General features: G+C 44.2%; 1 protein-coding gene across 1 annotated transcript in view; it reads right to left on the reverse strand.

Annotated features, from left to right (window-relative positions):
• Nucleotides 1-25,000, reverse strand: part of LOC145400940 (serine/threonine-protein kinase PLK1-like) — a 212,920-nt gene that overhangs the window by 54,836 nt on the left and 133,084 nt on the right. The window contains exon 2 of the mRNA XM_080273305.1: nt 12,556-12,663. Within this exon, the coding sequence (XP_080129431.1) occupies nt 12,556-12,663 (108 nt within the window). The remainder of the gene's footprint in view (nt 1-12,555; nt 12,664-25,000) is intronic.

A 25,000-nucleotide genomic window follows, 5' to 3' on the forward strand; every position in this document is an offset into this window, starting at 1 on the left:
TAGGTAGGGGTGCTATGGCAGGGTGTAGTGAGTGTACTGTAAACCAGGCCTCATAAGGGACCTCATCACCTCTCTCTCTCTCTCTCTCTCTCTCTCTCTCAGCAAGGCAACAGAAGCAATTTACTTATCCTTACGCGTCTCTTCAGAACGACCCCCCCCTCACCCCAAAGCCACAGGGACATAAAAACCGTGGAATCATAAGACCTAAAATCCCATCAGTTCCCCATAAGCTCCTCGTCCTTATAGCCTCCACTCCAATAGCCCCTGCCCGCCCCTCCATCCAGCTGAAAATCGAAGAGGCCTGTTTTCCATTGAGATTTTGAGAGTTTTATTTTTTCCCGCCTTTTCTTCGTCTAAGTGAGAGAGAGAGAGAGAGAGTCTTGGAGAAAAGAGAGAGGAAGAGATTAACTTTTTTGTCTTTTTTTCTCTCGTCTCTCCCCCAGGCTGCTTCACTGTCTTCTCGATTTCTTTCCCCTGTTTCTTAGCTTCCTTTCCTTTACACATATTTTCTTTTCCTCCGTACAGAGGCGTTGGTGAAAAAAAAAAAAACTTAAAAGAAAATCCAAACACCAGACTATGAACACAAACAAAATCAATGTAATGTTTTTGTAAAGTGAAAATTTTGAGTAACTCCTCATTTTCCCTTTTCCTTTTCTCCTTCAGGTAGTGAGGTTTATTAAGTGGGTGTTACCTGTCCGATGGGTGACCAATGGGATGAAGGTAGGACTGAGAAGGGAGGGGGAGGGCAGGAGGGGGAGGACAGGAGGGGAGAAGGGAGGGGGAGGACAGGAGGGGGAGGACAGGAGGAGGAGGACAGGAGGAGGAGGACAGGAGGAGGTGGACAGGAGGAGGAGGACAGGAGGAGGTGGACAGGAGGGGAGAAGGAAAGGCAGAGGAGAGGGGAAGGGAAGGGGAAGAGAGGAGAGAAGGGGAGAGGAGAGGGGAAGGGAGAAGAGAGGTAGGTAAATCTGACTGATAGGGAGGCTGGGGTTGAGTGGGAGGGGTGGGATGGGAGTTTGGATGGGTGGTGTGTGTGTGTGTGTGTGTGTGTGTGTGTGTGTGTGTGTGTGTGTGTGTGTGTGTGTGTATTAGGAGGTGAATAGGTAAGTGTGGGTGCGTGGGTGTGGGAGGGTGTATGTGGGTGGGTGTGGGTGGGTGTGGTTGGGTGAGAAATTATGTGGAAGCTGTAATGAATGTGTGTGTGTGTGTGTGTGTGTGTGTGTGTGTGTGTGTGTGTGTGTGTGTGTGTGTGTGTGTGTGTGTGTGTGTGTGTGTGTGTGTGTGTGTGTGTGTATATACATAAGGCAATATAAGGGTACAAAGATAAGGTGTAAGGTGAGAGGGTCCCTGTTATCTGACCCCTCCTATGCCCAGGCAGTAATAGATGGGATAATTACCCTGATACCGAGGAGATGTGTGGTAGTTGTGGTAGCTGTGGTAGCTGTGGTAATGGATGGCAAATGTTGGTGGTAGTGGGTGAAGTAACGAATTCAGTAATAGTAGTAGGGGTGGTGGTGGTAGTGGTAGGTGTGGTGGGAGTAATGGTGGTAATGTTAGCAGTTAAAAGTGGTAGGAATTAAGCTAGTGGTAATGGTAGCAGTGTTGGTAGTTAAGCAGGCAGGTGTTGTGGTAGCAGAAGTGTTCGTAGAGTAGACAGGTGTTGTGATGGTAGTGTTGATTGTAGTAGTAACAGCAGCAGTAGAAAATATAGTAGTGGTTTTAATGGTAGGTATTATAGCGGTAGCAGTGGTAGAAGTGGTGGTGGCAGCAGTGGGAGGGGTTGTGTTGTGGTTCTGGGGTAGTGGTAGTGAGGGTAGTGATGGTGGCAGTAGTGGTAGGGTAGTTGTTGCTGTGGTAGTAAAGGTGGTACTGGAGATGAGGTGGGGTGAGAGGACGTAAACAACAGAGGGTGAAGAAATTACTTTACCACACTGCCGAGGGTGGTATTAGGCCAGGCACAAACACACTATTTACACCCTCTCTTACACCCCCACACCCTCTCCCTCGCCCTCACACCCTCACTCTCTCTCTCTCTCTCTCTCTCTCTCTCACACACACACACACACACACACACACAGCCCGAGGACCTACAGCAGAGGCACAAACACCCTATTTACACACTGCCCTTATCCTTACACACACCTTTCACACACAAACAGGTCCCACATTTGCATCACAACAGCAGTAAAAACAATTATAATATATTGTTAATTTTATCAGCGTGAAATCAAAATATCAACACTATCACACAATCACTCTAATTCTCATGCTCACACCCTTCTTTCGACACTCTGAAAGCCGCAACTCTCGCTCACCCTCACACCCACACTCTCACTTTCGCACCCCAACTCTAATTTTCACGCCCACACGCCACTCCCACACCCAGATCAACACCCACACCCACACCCACCAACACTCACACTCTTACCCTCACTCTCATACCCACATCCTCTTTCCCACACCCACATCCCAATCCTCATCCACATCTTCATCCTCACATCCAGTCTCCCTTTGCCATATCCATCCCTTCCCACCCACATATCCACACATCCCTTCTCTCTACACGTAATGCTCTCTTCCTCATTCTTCCTCTCACCCTTTCTCACTCTTCCTCTCACGCATATACTTCCTTTAACTTTCGCACTTAACGTTTACATCTCTCCCTCTCTCTCTTGAGTGCACTTTCCTTTACACCTTCTCTTAAACGTAACTCTCTCTCTCTCTCTCTCTCTCTCTCTCTCACACACACACACACACACACACACACACACACACACACACACACACACACACACACGGCCTGGTAACCAACACGTGTCATGTCCCAGCCCTCCTTTCACGGCTGTCCATAACCTCCTAGGGCTCAAATCCACTCGTTTTCGTACTAGCCGCTGCGGGGACGTCTGCTTGTATTTTGCTCCTAAGAATTTCATAAAGATAAGAGGAGGTGACGATGATGATGATGATGATGATTCGCCCCCAAACTGACAAACTACGCATCACATTTTTTTTTCAATTTCCGCGTCTCCCCTCTCAAAACAGGTGTTCCCATCCTACTGACAGGTGTTCAGCGGAGGGCAGGTGTGGCGGGAGAGATTCAGGTGTGGTGGGGTGGGGGCAGGTGTGTGGGAAGCTGGACCTGAGGCGGGAAAATGGTGCTTCTCTATCTATTTATTTATCGATCGATCTAGTTATCTGCTCTCTATCTTTCTATCTACCTATCTATATTTACCTCCATCTATCTGCCTCTTTCTACCCGTCTGTTTATCAATCTATTATTTATCTATCTAGGTAAGGTTAGGTTAGGCTGAAGGAACAGGTGGAAAAATAGAAGATTAAAAAGAAATGTGGAAGTGTGGTGGTTGGTTTAGTGAAGTGGAAGGGTTTTTTTTTATGAGGGAGTGAAGTGGATGAGTGGATTAGCAGGTGGAGGAAGTGTGTTTCTCTCTCTCTCTCTCTCTCTCTCTCCAATCAGCTGCAGTCACAAGCCAAAATTTTTCCATAATGTTACGCCGTCTCAAACTCCCCCCCCCCCTTCTTCCACCGTCACGTGTATCTGCAGGGAAGGTGATACGGGTGTGACGGTGCTAAAGACGTAACACAACCCGTAACACTCACATCAGCTCTCGTATTTACTTCTGGTTCTGCGTGTGAGAGGGGAGGAGGGAGGAGGGGAGGGGGTTGGGATATGCTGGGTGATTTTCTTTCTGCGCTCTCTCTCTCTCTCTCTCTCTCTCTCTCTCTCTCTCTCTCTCTCTCTCTCTCTCTCACACACACACACACACACACACACACACACACACACACACACACACACACACACACACACACACACACACACACACACACACACACACACATTTGGGTATGCTGATCACATCTCCCTCACACCAGACACATTTTAAAGCCCTCAGTACCATGACGTCATTCCTATTGTGTTTTTATTCCCTCTGCATTATTATTATTGTATTGTTATTATTATTATTATTATTATTATTATTATTACTATTATTATTATTATTATTATTATAGTACAACAACAACAACCACCACTACCATTAAAACTACTACTACTACTAACCACTAACTACAACCACTACTACTACTACTGCTACAGCTGCTACTTCTGCTACTACAACAACAACAACTACTACTACTACTACTACTACTACTATTATTATTTTTTATTTTTTTTTATTATTATTATTATTATTATCAACATGCAGCGTAGGAGAGGCATCCAGTAGCGAAGGGGTTAGAAACAGTGGTCCGCATTGTAGAAAACACAGGAGGCTTCGTTGCACTCCTACATGAGCGATTTATTTTACATATTACACACTGAGCTTATAATGTGTGTTATTTACGCCGTCTGAATATCGACATGGCTGGCATCAGTAATATACAAGAGACTGAGATGTAATATTCATGTGTAATGTGCAGAAAAAATCGCCAAGGAAGAGGTGTTGCGGAATCTCCAAGGCCACTCTAGTAAACCCTTCACTTCTAGGTCCTAACATGAGGAATACCGCCTGATGGAAGCAATAATAGAATTTAAAAAAAAAAAAGGCGTTATCATACTTCACCCTGTTCCACAAATCACAAGCGGTTTCTCATACCACACCACCAAGCACCACACCACCACATTACACCACCACACCACACCACACTACACAACACCACACCATACTATACCATATCAGAACACACCACGACACACACCACACCACAACACACCACACAATACAACAGCCTACCATTAAAACTAACACCACACCACCACAATTCGCCACCAACCTTCACCACACGACAGTATATCGTTACAGCTGGTATCACACCACCACGCTTCACCACCACACCACAACACAGCACAACATCGTCGCAGCTAACACTACTCGTACATACGTCTCCACAAACCTCATCACCACAACACAAATATTTCCATCACCACACAACACTATTACCACTACCACACACCACACCACTACCACACACCACACCACTACCGCTACCACACACCACACCACTACCGCTACCACACACCACACAACTACCACTACCATAAAGACATACTCGCAAAGTCCATCACAAACCACAAGTATATCGGCCGTGTCACTCTCATCCCAGACATTTCCCAAACATCTCGCTAACCCATCAAACCAGACACACCACAACACCACACAATTACACCACACAATCATCATCATCACACCACACTAGCACAACGGCATCATCACCATCATCACACCACATCAGCATCACAAACGCCACACCATCAAAATACAGCAGGTCCACACTACATAACAACGTCACTGTATAAGCACACACACCCATGCACGCACGCACGGGCACGCACGCACACGCACGCACGCACACTCACGCACGCACACTCACACACACACACACACAAACACACACACATCCAAACACCCCCCACACACACACACAAAACATCCCCTCCCCCCCACACACACAAAACACCCCACACACACACACTAAAAATACCACAAAAGTCACACACACACACACACACACACACACACACACACACACACACACACACACACACACACACCACTTAACATACACAAACACTTCCACAACAGGTCCGTCACACCCCTCTGTGTTGTGTATGTATTCTGCTCATGTGGGCCTCATCCCAGACACATTTCAAGCATCACCCTTACCCACATTGCATGCTAATAACCAGCTCTCTCTCTCCCTCTCTCTCTCTCTCTCTCTCTCTCTCACCCCTTCATCCTCTCACTCCCCCACCCCTGTTTACCACTGAAATTGTGCCCCTTAAACCATTTTCTCTTCTGCTTTGTCCTCCCTTCCCTTGTCTGCTCCTGTTCTGCCCTGCTTTGTTTTGGTCTGCTTTCTTTCCTTCTCCTTTTGTTATGATCCTTGTTTTTTGTCTCGTCTTTTCTTCTGCCCTGCCTTTTTTTTTTCAGTTTTGCATTGTGTGTGTGTGTGTGTGTGTGTGTGTGTGTGTGTGTGTGTGTGTGTGTGTGTGTGTGTGTGTGTGTGTGTCCAGTTATATTGTTACATGCCCTTGTATCATCCTTTCTTGCTACCCTGTCCTGTCTGCCTCTGTTTTGTCCTGCCCTTGACTGCAATAATGTCCCTCGATATTGTTTACGTTACCTTGCCCTGTCCTGCCATCCCCTGCCCTGCCATCCCTTGCCCTGCCATCCCTTGTCCTGCCATCCCTTGTCCTGCCATCCCTTGTCCTACAATCCCCTGTTCTGTAGTCCCCCCGCCTTCATTTCTCCACTATCTAGACTGCCTATCAAAGAATATTATGCCACTTCAGGATTTTTTCTTCTCTTGTATTCTCCCCTGCCCTGCCCTGCCCTGCCGTGTCCTGGGGGCCTCGGAATAACATTATTATAGTACTTTTCGTGAGTTTTTTGCCCAACCCAACCCTTAAAAAACAGGAGCATAAAAGTGCCTCTGCTATGTTATCATCCGCCCTGCCATGCCCTTTGGATCCCCTGCTACCCTGCTGTACTTTGCTGCTCTACTCTGCTCTGCTCACTCTGCTTTGTTCTGCTCTGCTCTGCCCTGCTCTGCCCTGAATTGCCGCACCCTACACTAAACTACACTACCGCCGTATTATACTGCACCATACGTATACTCTGTTTTCCTCTCCTTTACCTTAATACGTCCAGGCCTACTCACCCTGCCTTGCCCTATACTTGGCTACGGTAGGCCCAGTTCTGCCTTGCCGTTACGCCCTGCCTTCCCTGCCCTGCCTTCCCTGCCCTGCCTACGTGTCCAGCCATAACCTTGCCCTGGGAAAGATGCGCTACCCTTTGTGTGTATGTATGTATGTATGTATGGACGGATGGCTGCCTGGCTGGATGGATGGATGGATGGATGTGTATGTGTATGTAAGAATATGTGCACGCATGTGTGGATGTACGTGTTTGTGTTTGTGTATGTATATGTAGGTGTTTGTGTATGTATGCGTGTTTCTACGTACGATAGACCACAGAACGTCCAGATTACATCCTTATCTTCCCTCCCTCCTTACCTACATCCCTCCCTCCTTCCCTTCACCTGCCTTACAGCCTTACACTCCTTCCCTCCACCTGCCTTACAGCCTTACACTCCTTCCCTCCACCTGCCTTACACTCTCTCCCTCCCCCCCACCCTCCACCTGTCTTACCCTCCCTCCCTCCACCTGCCTTACTCTCCTTCCCTCCACCTGCCTTACTCTCCCTCCCTCCACCTACCTTACCCTCCCTTCCTCCCGCCACCTGCCTTACACTCCCTCCCGCCACCTGCCTTACACTCCCTCCCTCCACCTGCCTTACCCTCCCTCCATCCCTCCACCTGCCTTACCCTCCCTCCCTCCACTTGCCTTACCCTCCCTCCCTCCATCTGCCTTGCCCTCCCTTCCTCCACCTGCCTTGCCCTCCTTCCCTCCACCTGCCTTACCCTCCTTCCCTCCACCTGCCTTACTCTCTCTCCTTCCTTTCCTACCTCTTCTCTCTCTCTCTCTCTCTCTCTCCACCTTTCCCTCCATCCTTCCTCCTCCTCTCCCTCTACCTGCCTTCCAGCAATCCTCCCTTTGGGATGATTCTCTCTCTCTCTCTCTCTCTCTCTCTCTCTCTCTCTCTCTCTCTCTCTCTCTCTCTCTCTCTCTCTCTCCCCCAAGTCATTCCCGGTTTCCATCTTTTCATCTCCCCCTCACCCTTCCTCCGTCCCTCCCCCCCTCCCCTCATCTCACTCACTGTCACCTTTTCAATCTTTTCCCTCTCTACCCCTCACCCCCCTCCATCCATCTCTCTCTCTCTCTCTCTCTCTCTCTCTCTCTCTCTCACCTATCTATCTTTCCTCCTCCCCTGTCCTTCCTTCTTCCTCGCTCCCTCCCTCTCCATGTCTCTACCTGCAGCTGTCCCTCCCTCCTTCCCTCCATCTTCTGGCCTCCCTCCACAAATTACCTCTTAGCTTCCCTAACCTTCCCTCCCCCCTTCCCTTACTCCCTCCAAGTTCCTTCTTTCCTCCTTCCCTTCCTCCATTTTTCAGTCTTTCTCCTCTCGTTTTTTCTCTTTTTTATCTCGAATTTTCCTAGCAATATATTAAAACCAAACGAAATAACGTAGTAAATTTAAAAGGAAGTCAGGATTCATTATTAAAGACATATCATTACGTTAGCACACACACACACACACACACACACACACACACACACACACACACACACACACACACACACACACACACACACACACACAAATAATAAAATCAATCCTGTCCACAAGCACCTAGTTTGACCACATTTGGGTTACGTGGTGCAATTTTGGAGCACTCACCTACCAGCGACATGCTTTAACAGGACCAGAACACCTACACATCTTCCCTTAGAAATAAACCGTACGACAGAGCTCAAGAACCCAAGTTAGGATCTCTGACAACGCATCCGCAGAGACGAGCGTTGAGTGAAAGTTTTAAAAATAATGATATGTTTTGAACCAGTCGATATTACCCACTTTTTCACCTTTGTCCCAGGTCTGTCTACAGGTGAAAAGAAAAAAAAAAAGAGAGGTTAAAATGTAATCTAGCTAAATATTTCTTCATCAGTATGTCCCTTGAGAAATGAGCTATGATTCCCGATAATGCCTTTAAGAAACTCCAATTGCATGACCACAATAATTATCAAGTACGAAGATGCGACTGGAAGGATACGTGTAAAAATATGCATGGAAAAATTCATATAGGCAAAAGTATATGGGAAAATTAATATAAGCAACTAAAAGAGAGGCTGAAGAAGAGAGTGAGAGGAGAGAAGAGATGGTAAGATGGTACTGGTGGAGGGGAGAAAAAATCATATTAAGGGGAGAGGAGGTGAGGGAAGGGAAGGCCGTAACAAGATGATGATGATGATGGAGGGGAAGGCAGAGGGAGGGAGAAGACGAAAAAGAAAGTCTGTTACTGTATATACAAAAATAAAACCTACATAATTCACAGATAATCTACACGTTTAACCTTCAAAGAAATATACCATACTAATACTGGTCCTTTACATACACTACACTATTATATACAGCCACCCCCTCACACGGTGGCTGAATCGGTAGAGAGGCGGCCTGCGGTCCTAATGGACCCAGGATCGAATCCCGGCTGGGGCAGGGAACAGTTTAAGGATTTGAATTTCCTGAAAGCAGACTTTCCTGATCTACCAGATGACCCGCCGACATGTCGTAAAAATACCCCCGCTAATACCAATACACCAATCCTGTATGAGACAGCCCTAGCATGTATTCAATATGGATGGTGGGTGTTAGCGCCGAAGTGGTGACATGTGGAGGTGTAGGAGGACTACTGGGCCTTGGGATAAGTCACTGCCCCTGAGAAATAGGCCCTGAAGCCTTTGTCCAGAGTCGGACACGAAAAAAAAAAAAAAAAAAAAAAACACCTTCCTCTACCCTCCCTCTTCATTATCTCCCCTTTCCTCCTCCTCTTACCCTCCCCCCCTCTCTCTGTCTGCTCCTTTCTCTTCTCCATTTCTTCCTCTCCTTCTCAGTCTTCCTTTCCTCCTCCTCCTCCTCCTCCTTCTCCTCCCTCCAGCATTCCAGTCTCTCTCCGTGGCTTCCTTCCTCAACCTTCCTGCGGGGACTCAACCATTCTGACTTACCCACAACCATTCAACCGCACTCTCTCTCTCTCTCTCTCTCTCTCTCTCTCTCTCTCTCTCTCTCTCTCTCTCGGTTTCCTTCCTCTCTCCCTCTCTTCTTTCTCCATCAATCAAAGCCATTCAACCGTACCCCCCCCCATCTCTCTCTCTCTCTCTCTCTCTCTCTCCTAGTCCTCCTCCTCCTCCTCTCCGATCTTCTGTTTCCAAACTCCTCTCGTCAATCTCAGTTCTTTCCTTTTCTTCTCTCTCTCTTCCTTCTAAAATTTTCTTTTCTCTTCCTTACCTCTTCCTTTCCCATTTCCACTCTCCTTTCCTCTCCTCTCCACTACAGTAGGTTATTCAGTTCATCTTTCTCTTTCTTTCCCTTCCTTCCTCTTTCCTTCCCTTCCTTCCTCTTTCCTTCCCTTCCGTCCTCTTTCCCCTCCTCCCCATCCCTTCCCTTCCACGATAATGCATTAGATCTCTCCCCTTTCCCTCTTTCCTCCTCCACTATTTGTCTCGCTCCACCTTCCCTCCATCCTTCTTCCTCCTCCCTCCCCCTTCCTCCCCATCTTCCCCTCCTTCCCCCTTCCTCTTCCTCCCCTAATTCTTCTTCCCTTTTCTCCTATCTCCTCCTTTTCCCCCCTTCCATCTCTCTTCCTTTCCCCTTCCTATCCCTTTCCGTTCTTTTACATCAGCCTTCTTCTTCACTTCCTGTTTACCCCCCACCTCTCTCTCTCTCTCTCTCTCTCGACCTTCCCCTTGGTGATGCGGCATATTTGTGGTGGTTCTGTTTTTCATTCCGGCCAAATCTATCTTTCCCTTCCTTCCCTCCATTGCACTCCTTTCCTCTCCTTCCCTCCCTTCTCTCCTTCCCCCCCTTCCTTCCTTCCTTCTCTCCTTCCCTTCCTCCCTTTCTTCCTTCTTTCCTTCCCTCCTCCCTCCCTTCGTTCCTTCACTTCCTCGTCTGTCTCTTCCGCCTTCCCTTCAAATTCATCCATCTCCATAATCATTTTTCCTTCTCTTCCCATTCTCACTCTCTCTCTCTCTCGTTCCTTCCTTCCTCCTCCTCCATCATCGTCATCATCATCATCATCATCATCATCATCATCATCATCACCATCATCAATTCATCAATTCCTCTTCTCATTCTTTCCTTTCTCCTTCCTTCGTTCTCCATCATTTTCCTTCTCTTCTCCTTCCGTCTCTCATTCCCTATTTTCTTCGTTACCTTTCCTCTTCTTCCAGTCCTTTCCTCTCCTTTCCCTCCCTTCCACCTCTCCTCCTCTCCTTCGCATCCCCTTCTTCCCCTCTTTCTTCACACTCTCCCTTTTTCACCCCCTTCTGAGCTTCTTTCACCTCTATTCTCCCTCCTCACTCTTCCCTTTTCAGTTCGTCCCTATCGTCTTTCCCACCGTCTCGCTATTGCACCCTTCCCTCCCTTTCTCCTTTCCTCCCTTCTTACTCTTGCTTCATTTTCTCTATTTCATTTCCTTCCACCTTTTCTCCCTTCCTTACCTTTCCTCCCTTCTCTGCCCCCCTCTCCCCTCTCAATTCTCTTCCCTTTCCTCCTCACTTTTCTTCCTCTCTTTCCCTTTTCTGTTTCCGTTTTCCTCCACTCACCCTTCCCTTTTCTTTCCCTTCTTCTTTCCCTAAACATTCCATTTCCTTCCCTCTTACCTTCGATATTTTTTCTTTCCTATTTCCTTTCCTCTTTTTCCTTTCTCTTCCATTATTTACTCTCATTTATCACGTTCTCATTCTATCTCCTCTGCTTCTCTTCTATCTCTCATTTCTTTCTCTTTTACTCTCTTCTTCCCTTCCCTTCCCTTCCCTCCCCTCTTCCCCTTCTCTTACCCCTTCCTTCTCGCTTATCTTCCTTTTTCTTCTTAACCCTTTCTCTTTTATTCTTCTCTTCTACATCTTCCCTTCCCTTCCCTTCCGTCTCCCTTACCCTCCCCCTCCCCTCCCTCTCTTTCTTCTCTCCCCTCCATACCTCCCTTTCACCTACCCTCCTCGTGTCACTTAAGGATGAATAATTAAAGCATAGATGTTCTCTCTCTCTCTCTCTCTCTCTCTCTCTCTCTCTCTCTCTCTCTCTCTCTCTCTCTCTCTCTCTCTCTCTCTCTCTCACCTAGGCTATAATGCGGTGGTGGTGATGCAACACTAGGGTATGGTCTTGCAGGCGCTGATCATTTCCTCCCTTCTCTCCACCTATTTCCTCTCCCCTTTTCCTTCCCCTCTTCTTCACCCCTCCCTATCCCCTTCCCCTTCCCCTTCCCTCTCCCCCTCTTCCCACCCTTCCCCCTCCATCCTCACCCCTCCCCATCCCTTCCACTTCCCCACATACTCCTATTCTCAGCCTCCCCATTCCTCTCCTCTACCCCTCTTCCTTCCCTGCTCCTTCCCCCATCCTTCCTTCTCTCCATTTCCCTTCTCCCCTTTTTTTATTCCACTCTCTCTCTCCCCTTTCCCTTCTCCTTTCCTTTCCTCTCCTCCTGTACCTCTAAACTAACAATCCATATGTGATCTACTGCAGGGCCGAACTTTATCCTCGGAGGGGAGAGTGACGGCCAAAAATAACCCTTTCCCAGACTGACGAAGCACGAATACGGAATCGGTGTCTGTAGTGAAAGCAATGTGTGTGTGTGTGTGTGTGTGTGTGTGTGTGTGTGTGTGTGTGTGTGTGTGTGTGTGTGTGTGTGTGTATGAGTGTGTGTGTCAGTCTGTGTGTCCTTGATATTAATTAGGCACTATGTCCACTATGGTTATGCAAACGCCCCTCAACCCCCTCCCTATCCCCAGAAACCGGGATGGTGAACCGCACAAGGGTTGCAAATTCAGCCTGCAGTCAACTGGGTTCACATTTCATATGCTCCTGGAGTTACAATTACTACTACTACTACTACTACCATCCCTCCGTCTGTCCTTACCTTTTCCTTGTGGTGTGGTTTGGTGATGCGGCATTTGGGAATTATCTTGCCCGCGTAGGTCTGGTTCGTGGTCAGATCAGTCACCTCGTGCACCCTCGCAAACCCGCCCTGCAGGGGAGAGATAAGATTAGGTTAAGCGGCTGAGAGGGCGTGGAGAGATAAGAGGGAGATCAGGTAAAGATAAGCGGGTGGGAAGAGGGATTTAAAAGTTAAGACTAATGATAGAGATGGCTGCCTGGTTTGATTACATGATTGCAGATTGATATGAAGATAGAAGGTAGGTGTGAGATGATACTAAGAGTGAGATCAGGTAAAGATAAGTGGGTGGAAAGGAGGGATTTAAAGGATAAGGGGAGAGTTGCCAAGTTTGATTACACGACTGCAGGTAGTTGCAAGACAAATGGCAGGTGCGAGATACCAGTAAGAGGCAGGTTATGTTTGGTCATGCAGGTTGGGAGAAGGGCTTTCAGAGATAACACGGTAACACAGGACACTGATACCCATTATCATTAAAAAGATTGTAGATGATTTTGAAATTGAAAGCAATTGTAAAACCGAGAGCAAAAATAGGGTAACCAACTGGCAGAGAGATAAGGCAAATGACAAGTAGGATAAAACAAAAAACTAATCCCACAACGGATCCATTAGGAAGGGAAGGATTTAAACTTACAAAAATACGCAACATATTCTTTATCTGGACCTCATGGGATTTTGTTTACATTCCGATATCGTTCTTACGGTGCGGAAATAGTTCCCAAATGGGTCTTTATACAGTAATTCAATCTTAAATTTTGACAGTGTTCTAATTACCATAAAAACAGTATCACTTTTACTAAGTACAGTTCACTATGTCAATGAAGGTGTTCGCATGTGTATGGAATTAGAGTACAGTAGAATATCACCTCAAGCCTGTTTTCCATACATACATATATATATGCATACATACACAAACATATATACATAAATACCACATACATACCACATACATGCATACATACGTACATACATACTACACACATACATACATACCACATACATACATATACACAAAGCAGACGAACTATGAACAGTGTTATGTGAGATATCTATGAACAATGTGCCTATGTTATGACCACACATCCACCTGCTCACCATTCACAGTTTCCTAATTCTCAGTTGCATCCCACAGGCAATACCCATCCCTTTATCCGCTTTGCTGGACCGCAGTAAGGGTATAACAGCCACACACGCGGAGGATGAAGACAGGAAAATTTAGAGGAGTGGAAAGATGACAGTGACTGAGTGGATGAGGCAGGGGGGCTTGGAGTGGTGAAGGGTGAGGCAAAGAAGAGTGATTACAGAAGTCTGGTGGTAAGAAAGAGGTGGGAAGGTGAAGATAAGTGCATGATGGAGGGTTGCTTGCACTGACGGGAGGGAGGGATGACTGAACAGTGATTAGATTAGTTTGGAGGCGACAGTGACAGGTGTGGTTACCAAGCGTGTGGGCATTATTGATAGGGAAACTAAGGTGAAAGAGTCAAAGGGAAAGACTGGTTGACTGAGTACATGGAGGAGGGTGGATTGGAGTGGCGACGGGAGGAATGATTTAACTGCGATTAGAGAAGCTTGAAAGCGTTATTAATAAAGAGGGTCGAAAATAATGCTAAACTGACTGGGTGTATGATGGAGGGCGACGAAGAATGGCGACGGGAGGGGTCACCAAATCCCTCTCTTATGCTGAGTTAAATCGTCTGGGTGAATGAAAGGCGTGAAAGGCTTAGCGAGATTGATAAGGAAAACACGGAGGCAACATTATCGCGGTAAACATGGATGAAATGTGGGATTGGGTGTGGCGATAGAAAAACTGATAGACTGAGTGACATACAGTAGGCTGACAGATAAAAAAAAAAATATAAAAAGATGGATAGGCATATTTACACTAGAAAGATACAGACAGAGAGAGAGATAAACAGAAATGCGCTATATCCTCCACCCCCACACCCACACCTACACCCACACCAGCACTGATAACGGAGCTACGGCCGAACTTGTGACGTTTTGTGGCGAAATAGGCGACCCCAATCACGGGCGCCGCGATAAGGTCAATGGCACACAGGAAGAGCACACGTTATATATATCTTTGTACCTGTGACCTCATTTCAAAGCTTATCTAGGCTAACACTATAATATTTCCGGGACTGTTAAAAGCTATGTTTATTTTCACTGCGGTAAAATTTCGTTACGTTTATTATCGTTTCGGTGACTCTTTCCTTATGTTTATTTTTTCCTGGATTCTTAAAAGCTGTGTTTATTTTCGTTACGGTGACTCGTTATGTTTATTTTTGTTAGGCAAACTTTTTCATTACATTTATTTTCTGCATTCTTACTCTTTCGTTATCTTTATTTTCATTACGCTTACTCTTTCGTTGTGTTTTTTCCGTATGCTTACTCTTTCATAATTTTCTGTTCGTTTACTCTTCCTTTGTGTTTACTTCCGTATATATGGTAACTTTTCTTATCTTTAGTTCGATATACCAAGTTTTATTCATAATACTATTACCAACAAACGAGTCTATTCAACTCGTGTACAGCAAAAGTGATGGTTAACCAGAACTATTAATATTAACACTCATTTTTTTTTTTTACTCGGTATTTCCAGGCGATTTTTATTAACTCAGGAATGATACGCAGTAGTGAAGGAGTTAAGGGTAATCTAACAGCTACAACTGAGTGACAGAAGCCCGGAAGTAGATTTTATTTCATGTGTATTAAGACAGGTTGCAAAGCCATCCGACTTACCATATAATTTGTAATAACACCTAAAAACGTCATCGAAAATGGAAAAAAATTTAAAGTATGCATTTAAAAATTTGCCTAAATAAACAGAAAGACAAAAACTGAAAACGACTAAGCAAGCCTAAAATTTAAAAAAACTATTTATATAACATATATCTATCTATCTATCTATCTATATATATATATATATATATATATATATATATATATATATATATATATATATATATATATATATATTTAGGCTTGCTATGTCGCTTTCAGATTTAAGTCTTCTTCTGTTAGGCAAATTTTGAAATGCGTAGGCTAATATATATATATATATATATATATATATATATATATATATATATATATATATATATATATATATATATATATATGTGTGTGTGTGTGTGTGTGTGTGTGTGTGTGTGTGTGGACCCTCTGTGGTACAATGTGCCTTTCATACACGGGTCGACCAGGGTTCCCGGCCCGCGAGGGTAATAAACTTTGGGAGTGTTCACCCGGCCACGTACTGCACTGGCGGACGTAAGGGGTGCTGTGGTTGAACCAGTGTCGCATACTATAAAGTATGCTTCTTTTTTTTTATGTGTCCGACTCTGGGCATAGGCTTCACAGTCTGCACTCAAGGCCCAGTAGTCCTACATACCATGCACCTCTACATGTCAACACTTCGGCGTTAACACCTACCGTCCATATTGAATACATGCTAGGGCTATCTCATACAGGACTGATGTATTGGTATTAATGGGGGTATTTTTACATGTCGGCGGGTCTTCTGGTAGACTGGTAAAGTCTGCTTTTATGAAATTCAAATCCTTAAACTGTTCCCTGCCCCAGCGGGGATTTGAACCTGGGTCCGATAGGACTGCAGGTCACCTCTCTACCGATTGAGCCACCTGCACCCAGTCGGCTTGCGTGGGCCGATTACACTTGGTTCACAGACTACACACACACATCCAAAGCCACCAGAACATTACAATTACACTTACAAGCACTTCTCACCCTACATACAATCTGTACCGACAGCCTAAGCCACTTGGTAGATACACTGGCTGTATCGTCCCGGCTTCGCTCGAGATAGGCCGGTCCTGCAGTGGATACTCAAACGGCTGATGATGATGATGACATATATATATATATATATATATATATATATATATATATATATATATATTATATATATATATATATATATATATATATATATATATATATATATATATATAACGCACACAATATATATATATATATATATATATATATAACGCACACAAAAAATGGCTAAAAATACGTTTAGAAAAAAAAATGCTCTCACTATTTACCTGGCCACGCTACAGGAGGCAAGTGAGTGCGAGGTGTAACTGTTATTGGGGAGTTTGTACATTATATTGCCCGATGGGATATATTCACACGGTGGCTTCACGTAATGTGCTGGAGGGGGAGGGGGAGGGGGAGAGAGGAAGGAAGGTAAATGAAAAAAGAAGAGGGATGCAGAAAGATGGGGGATGGGAAGGGAAAGGGAAAAGGGAAGAGAAGAGGGAAAGAAAGGAGAATGGGAAGAGAAGAAGGAAGGAAATGGGAAGAGAAGCGGGAAGAGAGGGAGAGAGAAGAGGAAAAAGTAAAGAACAGAGGAAGGAAGGAAAGATGAAGAAGAGACACTGAGGAAGGAAAGGGAAGAGGAAGGAAAAAATGGAAGAGGGAGAACAACGGCAGACGGAGGAGGGGAGGGGGGCCGGAGGAGAGAGAAGCAGAGGAAGGGGAGGAAGATAAAAGGAAAAATGGAGGGAAGGAAGGGTTCTTGGGAGAGGAAGAAGGTAAGAAAGACGAAGAGGAAGGAAGGGGAGGGTAGAGGAGGTCTTGAGAGAAATTCCCAAGGGTGATTGAACTCCTTATAAACAGCACTGGAGGCGAAGGCATTACGACCACATTACTATCTTTCCTTTTAAATCATCTTATATATCTCCTCTCGTTTATTTCTGTTATCTCTTACTCAGCTTTTAAAATGCATGTATTCTGAGGAGGTAATGAAGGCTATATCTGAGGGAGAGAGAGAGAGAGAGAGAGAGAGAGAGAGAGAGAGAGAGAGAGAGAGAGAGAGAGAGAGAAAGAGAAAGAGAGAGCAAATATCAATACAAAACTATTTCCACATTTCGTACGTTGCCCAGTTTCGTTATTTATCGTATTTTTGTCTTCGTTTCCCAGCTGTTTTAAGTTCGTAATATCACATCCACTTAGAGAGATTTATTGTGTGTGTGTGTGTGTGTGTGTGTGTGTGTGTGTGTGTGTGTGTGTGTGTGTGTGTGTGTGTGTGTGTGTGTGTGTGTGTGTGTGTGACGTAAATAATGTTTTCCGCCTCGCAATCTGGTGCCTTGGCGAGTTACCGTAAATCACACACTTACAACACATTTAGAGAGAGAGAGAGAGAGAGAGAGAGAGAGAGAGAGAGAATCACATACCAAAAACTTCCAGCTGTGATTATGAAACTAAATATAAAACAAAATTAGTACATCAGTTACAAAATCACAAACAACTAAAAACTTACAGTACACAGTTTATAGCAAGCTCATCTCCAAATAGATAGAAAAAAATATATAAAAGCTTTGAATTCTGTCGTGCCAAAACACAACAAAAAACGGAACCTAAATTTAAGGGGTAACGAGCATAAAACATTTCCCTTCCCGCGCAGCAAAAACTTCATTGAGAATTTCCAGCAAAAGGGCTCGTTTCTGGCACCGTGTGAGGGGAAGAAGGACTCATATAGCCTCCATTACACAAGGGAGTTTAATATTTCACTCCTAATTACCATTCCGTGCCCTTTTTTTTTTTTTTTTCAGAGGAGCGGGAGTTAGGTCCGGGGTAAAAGGAACTAATATGAAGGCGTGCTGGAGACCCCCGTGGTTACCTCAGTCCAATTATATACTTTCAAATAATACTTCTATGTCCCACCCAAATGAAGGGAGCCTTAAGTAACTAGAATTTCTATTTTCTCCCTCAACACGTGTAAAATTATACTTGTTAAATAAGAAAGTGAATAAATATAAGCCTATTCACTGTGTGTGGGTTTGACGAGAAAATTTAGTTGCAAAATACTTCATCACTCTGGTCAAGGGTCATCTTATGGAATAACATATTAATACACATACTTCCCACGCAAAGTAAGGCGAATCGAAGGTAATTAGCTGTTTACTTATCGATACGTGTACGGCCACAGTAGCAGAAAAGTTACGAAAACGGAAAAAATACAGTAGAACTGTGTGGAAACGGGTCGGCTGAAAAGTAACTGAGTAGTAGTAGTAGTAGTAATAGTAGTAAAGGAAGTCTGCAGAAAATCCAGTTGCAAAAAGTTAACTAAATGTGATGGTTCCTTGCATGTTTTTGTAGGTAAATTTGCATGCTGGCAGACGGTAGGTAACTTGGATAATTGTAGCTACCTCTGCCAATTACAGACTACTGCGCTGGCTTGAACGTGTAAGTCCGTGAGAAAATTATCGACAAAAAAGTGAAATAAGTTACGTCCAGTTCGTTTGGATATTACTGTACTGGAGGAATGTTTCAGCCAGTGTTGCTAATGTACAGTCCTCCACAGTTTTGTTTTTCACGGATGGTATTAAATGTCGAGAAATGTGGCAACGCTGTGTTTGTTTATATTCAGCCTCAGACATACACGACATACTATAATCTTTGTACTCTAATTTGGCCCAGATTTTCGCCCTTTGAAATCTTACGTCATGAAGCTCAGTGGCAGAAAAAGACAATGCTACGGCTCTACATCCTCTCCACAGCACTTCCTCATGACTTGCACCATTTTCTAGCATTAATCTCTCGTTACAACTCAGCATTCACGATGGTGAGATTGCAGTTTTCGGCCGAGTTGGAGTAAAAATGAGCCTATGGAAGAAGACTCACTGTTACCTCATTAAGAAGCATCACCAAGACACAGACCCAGTATTGAAATTATGGCAGTGACCCAGTTCTGTCAGATGAAACCAAATCGACCTAGTAATTAGAGTGCTAAGGTTGCTCAAGATATAAAGAAGAAAAAAGTCCCCAGTCCAACCCCTCGCTTGCTGGTCGCGTGTTGGAGTGTGCAGGGTACCACGGAGAGAGAGAGAGAGAGAGAGGGGGGGGGAAGGAAGAAAAAAATCATTAAGGCAAAGAATTCAATTTGAAAAAGATAAGTGGGGTGAAACAGAAAGGACACAAGAAAAAAATCGACAAAGAATTCAATCAGAAAAAAAAAAAAAAAGTGGGAAGAACAAGACAAAAAAAGAAAAAAAAAAAAAAGAAAAAAAAGAGAGACATTCAGGGCGAAGAAATGAAAAGAAAATCGGAGAAACAAACACGAAAAAATCCAATAATTAGGGCAAAATATTCAATTAGAAAAAAAAGGCGAAGAAATGGAAACGAGAAGGCCCCTCCCCCCCCAAAAAAAAGGAGGGGGGGGAGAAATCCGATAATTAGGGTCGAGAATTCAATAATGACGCGATCTGCTTGCTGGGAGGCGGTGGCGGGAGGCGTGGTGGTGGCGCGGGGTTATAATAATTGACATAATAGCCTCCATTACCAAAATTAAGGCACCTAACGCGGGGATAAAAAATAAAATTAAAAAAAGGTCACTGGAAAATTTTGATACTGAAATTCCACAATAAAATAACAGGGACTTGGAACAGTTTTTGAGATTAAACGATGATATTATAGATACAAAAATACAGAAGAACTATTGAATCGACTAAATATTTATACTAATTTGTCATATAAATATTTACAAAAAGTTACCTACTGTACAGGCGTAAGAGAGAAACTGCACGAAATTTAGATATACACAGGTGGAAAGAAAGACAGACAGATTATATAATGAAAGACAGACGGACAGAGAAAGACAAACAGACAGATATAGATAAAGACAGACAGATAAACAGAGATAGATAGATAAATATGGATATAAATAGATAAAAACAGCAAAATAATACAACTACTCTCTCTTTTCGAACCATTTATTGAAGGAAACCATTATGGACAGTTCAAAAATATCATTCAATAAATCGTTCATTTTTCAATTACACGACAGCCAGACGCCATTAGGGAGAATATAAACGAGCACTGGTATAAAAACTGGTATAAGGGTATAAGGGCTGGTATTAGGGATGGTATAAAGACTGGTATAAAGACTGGTATAAAGACTGGTATAAAGACTGGTACAAGGACTGGTAAAGAACTGGTATAAGGGTATGTCGGCGAGTATAAGGGTTGCTATAGGGGCCGGTATGAGAGGATAATCGGTTGAGGAATGGTGCGGTATGAAAGGATGAGGGCTGGTATAAGGGACTGAAGAAGCTGAATAACGAATGGTATAAGGACTAGCATAAGGGGAGATATAAAGGCTGGTATAAGGGGAGATACATGGGCTGGTATAAGGGGAGATACAAGGGCTGAAATAAGGGGAGATACAAAGGCTGGTATAAGGGGAGATACAAGGGGTGGTATAAGGGGAGATACAAGGGGTGGTATAAGGGGAGATACAAGGGCTGGTATAAGGGAAGATACAAGGGCTGGAATAAGGGGAGATACAAGGGCTGGAATATGGGGAGATACAAAGGCTGGTATAAGAGGAGATACAAAGGCTGGTATAAGGGGAGATACAAGGGGTGGTATAAGGGGAGATATCAGGGATGGAATAAGGACTAGTAAATGAACTGATATAAGGGCCAGTATTAGAGTCAGTATAAAGGTGGGTATAAGGGCAAATAAGGGTCAATACAAGGGTCAGTAAAAGGGCCGGTATAAGGGTCAATATAAGGGCCGGTATAAGTGCCAGTATAAGGGTCAGTATAAGGGCCGGTATAAGGGTCAGTATAAGGGCCGGTATAAGGGTCAGTATAAGGGCCGGTATAAGGGCCGGTATAAGGGCCGGTATAAGGGCCGGTATAAGGGCCAGTATAAGGGTCAGTATAAGGGCCGGTATAAGGGTCAGTATAAGGGCCGGTATAAGGGTCAGTATAAGGGCCGGTATAAGGGTCAGTATAAGGGCCGGTATAAGGAGCAATCAAACTCGTGACAAGCATACCACTGACAAACTTGGGTAATTGCTTCTCGTGTCCTCTGCTTCGCTAACTTGTCCCTTTCCCCAGGTCACACCACCACAACCACAACCACCACTACCACAACCAATCATAACCACTACAACCATTACAATCAACCATAACAACCACTACAACCATCACAATCAACCATAACAACCACTACAACCATCATAATCAACCACTACTGCCATCACAATCAACCATAACAACCACTACTACCATCACAATCAACCATAACAACCACTACAACCATCACAATCAACCATAACAACCACTACAACCATCACAATCAACCATAACAACCACTACAACCATCACAATCAACCACTACAACCATCAATCAACCATAACAACCACTACAATCATCACAATCAACCATAACAACCACTACAACCATCACAATCAACCATAACAACCACTACAACCATCACACTCAACCATAACAACCACTACAACCATCACAATCAATCATAACAACCACTACAACGATCATCATCAACGGCTACGACCACTACTACAACCAATCACAACCATACCCACAACAACCACCATAAAAATCATAATTCCTGGAACAATATCCTTGGGGAGAGAGAGAGAGAGAGAGAGAAAGAGAGAGAGAGAGAGAGAGAGAGAGAGAGAGAGAATGACAGTATTGCAGAGTGTAGCGTGTGTAAGACCTCTGTATATCCCACCATCCCCCCTTCCCCTCCTCATCCCCTTCCCTTCCCCCTTCCCCTTCCCCCCTTTTTCAACCCTTCCCTTTATTCCCGTTCTTTCTCTGTCTCCCTCCTTTCTACCCTATCCATCTATTCCCCCTTCTCCCTTTCCCACTATACCATCCACTTCCCTCTCCCCCTCTACCCTATTTCCCCTCTCCCTCCCCCCTATTCCCCTTCCCCTCCAGGTTCCCTTTCCTTCTAGTAACTTCCTCCTTCCTCTTCTCTTTTCTCATTTTCCTCTCTCGTTTACCCCTCGACCTTCCTCTATCCCACTTCTTTCTCCCTCTCCCTCTCCTTTTAATCTTCTCCTCTCCATCCCCTGTTCCATTCCATTTCCCTCCCCCCTCCCTCTACCTCTCCCGCCCTCTTCCCCCTTTCCATATCTCTACCCTGCACTCCCTCCTCCAACCCCCCCTCCCCTTTCTCTTATCCTCATCCATTCCCCTTCCCTCTCTATTCTTTCCCCCTGTCAATTCCCCTCGCTAGGTCCGCTGATCACACACACACACACACACACAAAGATATCTAAATTTTGTGTTTCGATGGTATAATGGAACTATTAACCAAAGCAGCCCATTTTTTTTTTAATTAATTTTAGTTTCTTAATTCTACTCCCTCTCCTTTTTTCTTTTTATCACTGTTTTGCTTGAAATTATACATACGATGGGGTGAATGATTTTTTTTTTTTTTTTTTGGGGGGGATGTTCCTATTGGTCTAAGGATAAACTGATAAAAAGTAATTTAATTTTACATAAAAGACATCAGGGTACAAGAAAACACACATGCATTACACACTTCCTTAAAGTGTTCCAGAGAAATATGTAACTGGACTTCGATAGGTTTCTTGGAAGGGTCGATCTAATTCTGTATACTCTCTCTCTCTCTCTCTCTCTCTCTCTCTCTCTCTCTCTCTCTCTCTCTCTCTCTCTCTCTCTCTCTCTCTCACCCTGCTGTTAGGACTAGGGCATCGATTATGTGTTTAAGTCCGCATTGTTGGGAACGTAATGTCTGTGTGGTCTGTCTATCAATCTAACCCCCCTACCCTCTCTCTCTCTCTCTCTCTCTCTCTCTCCATCATAGTGGCGTGGTGGCGTGAGGTGTGGAGGCAGCAGCACGCAACCCCACCGTCAACCCCAACACCATTACCGTCAGCAGTGTCAGAGCACCCCCCCCCCACCGTCTCTCTCTCTCTCTCTCTCTCTCTCTCCTGTACTATAATATTCTTACAATGCTACCACCAGGGCATCGATTAAATGTTAAGTTCGCTCGTTGGGACCGTAAAGTCTGCTCGCTCACTCGCTCTCTCTCTCTCTCTCTCTCTCTCTCTCTCTCTCTCTCTCTCTCTCTCTCTCTCATATGTAGGTATGTAATCTTACTTTATTACACATTTAACCTACCGTTGTACCTTGTGTTTTCTTAACTCTCTCTCTCTCTCTCTCTCTCTCTCTCTTTCGTCAGCACAGCACCCTGCCGCGCCAAACACTTCCGCTGTGGCGTGCTGCACTCAGTATTATTCCATGCCTAACTAACACACATGCCAGTCAGCAGTTAGGGTTTGCGGGGATAATATCGTTCCCTTGTAATTACCTCAAGTCTGATGGAGGTTACTTATTCACCCTTGCCTGTCTGTCAATCTGTCTGTGTATATCTCGAAAAGTTATTATCGAATTTCAAGTAAATATGGTGGACAGGTGGGCGGTGGGTCAAGGAAGAGTTTGTTAGATTTTCACGTGGACTTGGATCAGGTGTAGAATTATATCACATGCTACTGGAGCTGCCCGAGGTATGGACTCAGTGAAACATGGCAGACAGAGACCGTAGAATTAACTGACTGTGTTAGACGGTAAAAGTATTCGCCTGGTACGTAAGAGTAATAAACAACAGGAAAGCATAAGCTGTATTGGCGTTGGTGGAGGTATGGACTTCCTCGGTGCTTTCTTAGTTGTATCCGCAGTTTTTTGCAAGTAGGGTAAAGGTTAGGGTCTGGATGATGATGATGATGATGATTTAACAGTAAGATCGCCTTACTCTATTTCACAATTTTACCCTCTAATCATAATTACCTGTTACACCAGTCAATTTTAAACACACTGACTGAAGATATTAATTTCCATTTCACCATTCAGATTAAAAAATATATTACAGGTAAAATGAATCAGGTACTACTGCCATGGAAAAATAATAATAATAATAAGCCAGCTCTCCTTCCCTAATAGTTCTGTTTTAATTTTCTATCAACGTACAAAATCAAGAAAAATAATTGGCGTATTTTTTCCATTTCAGTAATTGCACTCCAAATTTTAGTACCTATTATTTAAGATGCTACAGAAACAATTGCTAGTCACGAGGCGAGAGTTAATTAATTTCACGATACTCTCTCTCTCTCTCTCTCTCTCTCTCTCTCTCTCTCTCTCAGGAGTTGTGTGGCTTTTGGTAATTTCAGTTCCTACCTTACTCAGCCACTTTTGACATTTCCACTCTCTCTCTCTCTCTCTCTCTCTCTCTCTCTCTCTCTCTCTCTCTCTCTCTCCTTAATTACCGGCGTGTTCTCGGGTTTTTCTCTCCCCTCCCTCTTCCCTATTTTTTTCTTCAACAGCCATTATTGAACACACGTTTAATTTGCGTTCAAAGTTCTTTAAAGTATATTATTATTATTATTATTATTATTATTATTATTATTATTATTATCATCATCATCATCATTATTATTTGCCAGTAACACCATTTATCTTAAGAGCTCTTTCCTTTAATAATAATAATAATAATAATAATAATAATAATAATAATAATCAATATCATCATCATCACCATCATCATCATCATCATCATCATCATCGCCTGACAAAATGGCAAAACAGATTATGA

This window comes from Coenobita brevimanus, chromosome 54, assembly GCF_032717465.1.
Source record: "Coenobita brevimanus isolate Jiangsu-jjx chromosome 54, ASM3271746v2, whole genome shotgun sequence".
In the NCBI taxonomy this organism is placed as follows: Eukaryota; Metazoa; Arthropoda; class Malacostraca; order Decapoda; family Coenobitidae; genus Coenobita; species Coenobita brevimanus.